At 46.9% G+C, this 3,224-nt stretch overlaps 1 protein-coding gene and 1 non-coding gene across 2 annotated transcripts; both read right to left on the bottom strand.

The window, feature by feature from the left end:
• TRNAA-AGC lies at positions 1-73 on the bottom strand. The gene has a single exon. It is a non-coding gene; the product is annotated as a tRNA-Ala (tRNA).
• An 883-nt stretch (positions 74-956) lies between these two features.
• On the bottom strand, positions 957-2,968 carry LOC112175629 (glycosyltransferase family 92 protein At1g27200). The gene is given in 2 exon segments (XM_024313337.2): positions 957-1,586; positions 1,589-2,968. Coding segments are annotated over 2 exon segments (1,728 nt in total). The 5' UTR covers positions 2,877-2,968; the 3' UTR covers positions 957-1,146.
• Between the last annotated feature and the right edge of the window lie 256 nt (positions 2,969-3,224).

The raw sequence follows: 3,224 nt of genomic DNA, 5'->3' as shown, positions 1-3,224 counted from the left end.
TGGAGATGCGGGGTATCGATCCCCGTACCTCTCGCATGCTAAGCGAGCGCTCTACCATCTGAGCTACATCCCCTTGTTGACATGATGCTTATAAAGGCTTACTGTTACGACAGCTGCCTTTTGTTTCTCACGGTTTTGATTATAGCACGATCACTTTTCTCTTGTAGCAATCATAGTTAGTACTTTTGATCATGCACTTACAATTTTTGTGTGATCTAATAATAAAGAAACGTGCTTAGTTTTTGTGGGATCTGTAAAATATTGATGCAAAAAGAAAACCATGAATAAGATTGCTTGAGACAAGGACCAAAACTTGACCGAATTTACCAGAGACATAAAACACAATTGTCATTGATCCCCTGAAGAAATTCGTTTCTCTTTCTCATTCAAATCCAGCTCATAGCCTTTCCAATGTAAAAGAAAGGCCGGGAAAGCTTTCCTTTCTCGTCACCTGACCTAATACAACCAATCAAAAACCCCTAAAAAAAGGAACAATTCTTCGGCTCACCTCTAAGGTGAACTAGTGAACTAGCATATTCACCCCTATTATCGATTAACATACTTTTACTTAATAATTTTATAATCCAACTGTCCATATCTTAAATAAACATTTAAAGATCATCTCTGTAAAAAATCAATCAAATCGGAAATAGTTTAATTATTTAATTGAACCAAACAAATGGATGGTTCTAATAATATTTACTACTATTATGATGAACCGTCCATGTATTTCATAGAAATGAATAACTAAAAGGTTTTCAATTTGATTGATTTTTTACAGAGCTAATCTTTGTATTACATTATACAACATGAATGGTTTGATTATAAATTTATTAAGTAAAAGTATGTTAATCGACAATGGGGGTGAATATGCTAGTTGACCCAAGGGGTGAACCTAAGAATTATCCAAAAAAAAGACCTTGTTTCTAAGTGCTAAACCCAGAAAAGAAAAGAAATACATCCACAAAGAGATTATCTAGAAAATTGCATTAATAAATCTCATTCTTCACTACTTTCTACTTTTTCACCTTTTAATTCTATGCCTAATATATTGGTTTCATGTATTTACCCACATTGTATTCTCTCCTCTCAAAACTTTACATCAATCCAATCCATCACCAGTTCTATGGCAACATAGAATTGATTTCAACTTTGCCACACCATTTTACTACTAGCAGAAGACCAAAACCATTTCTGCGTCAACATCTTCAACCTGTCATCCCTAACCTCACAAAACATTTCCGGCCACCCTTTCGGCTCCACCGGCTGAAAACCTAGCCCCGGAGTCCTATCCTTGGACATCGGATTAAGCCCCTCAGTCCAATCCACCACGTAAGCCGACACCCTTCTCCGGAACTTGGTCTGAAACTCGGGCCAAGCTTGGTACTTATAATGGTTCACTATAGCATCCTCACTGCTCAGTTGCTTTGTTCTGAACTCTTTCTTTATATCAAAATGGTGTATCACGTTGAGCAGCGAGTGCTCAACCGCCTCCAGCAGCACAATCGACTTGTGCCGCTGCTCGAACCGCCTCCGGCATGTGTACCCCTGCGTGACACCTTCCAATGGGTGCGTTTTCTGGTTCGAGGGCCAAACTCGTTGCAGTGGATCGAAACTTGCCCGATACTCGGGTCCTTAGGTATCAGAGACTTGAGCATGTGCCTCCCCGGCGCCGGAGACTCGCTCCAAGAATTTGGCGCGAAGACGAACTCGTCGACGTCAATGTACATCATCCAGTTGCACAACGACTTGGCGTACACGGCAGTGTGGGAGAAGCCAGCTTCTTGAGTCTTAGGCCAGATCCAAAACGACGTCGTAACGTTGAACCCTTCCTGGTTGAGCTGCCGCACCACGTGTTCCAAATCGTCGTCGCTGTCGTTGTCGTACAGAATGAACCGGTCGACGCCGATCCGGGAGTGGTATGTCACCCACTCCCTCAGAAACTTTGCCACGTTGTACACCATCGTGCACGCGCACAGCTGGTGACTAGGCTGCTCCATGGGGCCCGCGTTGCTGCTGCTGCTCATGCGTCGTCGTTTTGGGGCGGTGTAGTAGGCCACGGAGGGGACCACCCGATTCCCGTCGACGATTTCCAGTGAGATTCTGGCGTTGGCTTCGTCGTTTAACGCCGTCGGGTCCGGGTGCGGGCACCGGAAGACCTCTTGATTTGAGCTCGTGACGGCGGTTCTAACGGCGTCGGGTTTGGAGGCGTCGCCGAAGACGCACCGGAACTCGCTCGGAGGGCGGTTCGCGCCTTGGCGATTGTTGAGGCCTTTCGCGAACAGAACGACGTCGTCTTCGGTGGAGAACGACTCGTAGACAAGGAAAGTCCACCGGATCATCTCCGGCGCCGTCGTCGAGTCGTTGTTGATGATCTGCGACTTCCTCGACAGCACCGGCTGGAGAAACGGCCGGAGTCGCCTGACTCTGTTCGGCATCGCGCAATAAAACGCCGTTCGGTTCCTCGACGGCAGAATCCCGGCGAATCTGGCACGAGAGGTGCGGTTGTTCGGGAACACGCAGACGTAACGGTCCTTCTCCGAGAGCGAAGTCTCCGGCGAAACAATGATGAGGACCTTCCAGGCAGGTAGAAGCACTGCGACGGTGGAGACGGAGGAGACATGGCTGAGAGGCGGAGACTGGTCGTCGTCGCGGAGGAGGTGGTGGTCGGCGGCGGGGCTGGGGATGGGGTAGCGGTGGATGAGGTCTGAGCGGGAGACGGAGGAGCGGGAGAGGTGGAGGGAGAAGGAGGCGAAGAGGAAGAGGGCGGCGATGGCGAACAAAAGCGCAGCGGAGAGAGAGCGGCGCATGGCGGTGAGGTTTTGAAGGGAGAGGAGTGGTGGGAAAGAGTGGGGCTTATTTTGGGTCGTCATCATTTCTGGTTGGAATGAAAATCGGGAATCGTCGAGAAATATAAGGGGGCTCGTTTTTGATTCCTTTTTTTGACACGAAAAAGGAAGAATTAAATGCTGAACTGGACTTTATGCCATCTTGTGAATTACAAAAGAGATGTGGGAAACTAATTCCATTGCAATCCTGTTTGGACAAGGAGATTGGGTGGCTTTTTTTCGTCTTTTTCACTACCATAGAAATTAGCACACGTGTATAACGCTTAAATGTTTGGCAGGACCGACCTAGCTCTATATTTTTGAACCGAATGAGTTGTTTGTTGTTGGAATTCAAGTATTCAACTATCATGCAATCACGCTTTTGTAATTTGGTTG

The sequence above is a fragment of the Rosa chinensis genome, chromosome 7 (genome assembly GCF_002994745.2).
Source record: "Rosa chinensis cultivar Old Blush chromosome 7, RchiOBHm-V2, whole genome shotgun sequence".
Lineage (NCBI taxonomy): Eukaryota > Viridiplantae > Streptophyta > Magnoliopsida > Rosales > Rosaceae > Rosa > Rosa chinensis.
Note: the sequence above shows the minus strand (reverse complement) of the source record. Positions and strands in the feature narration are given on the sequence as shown.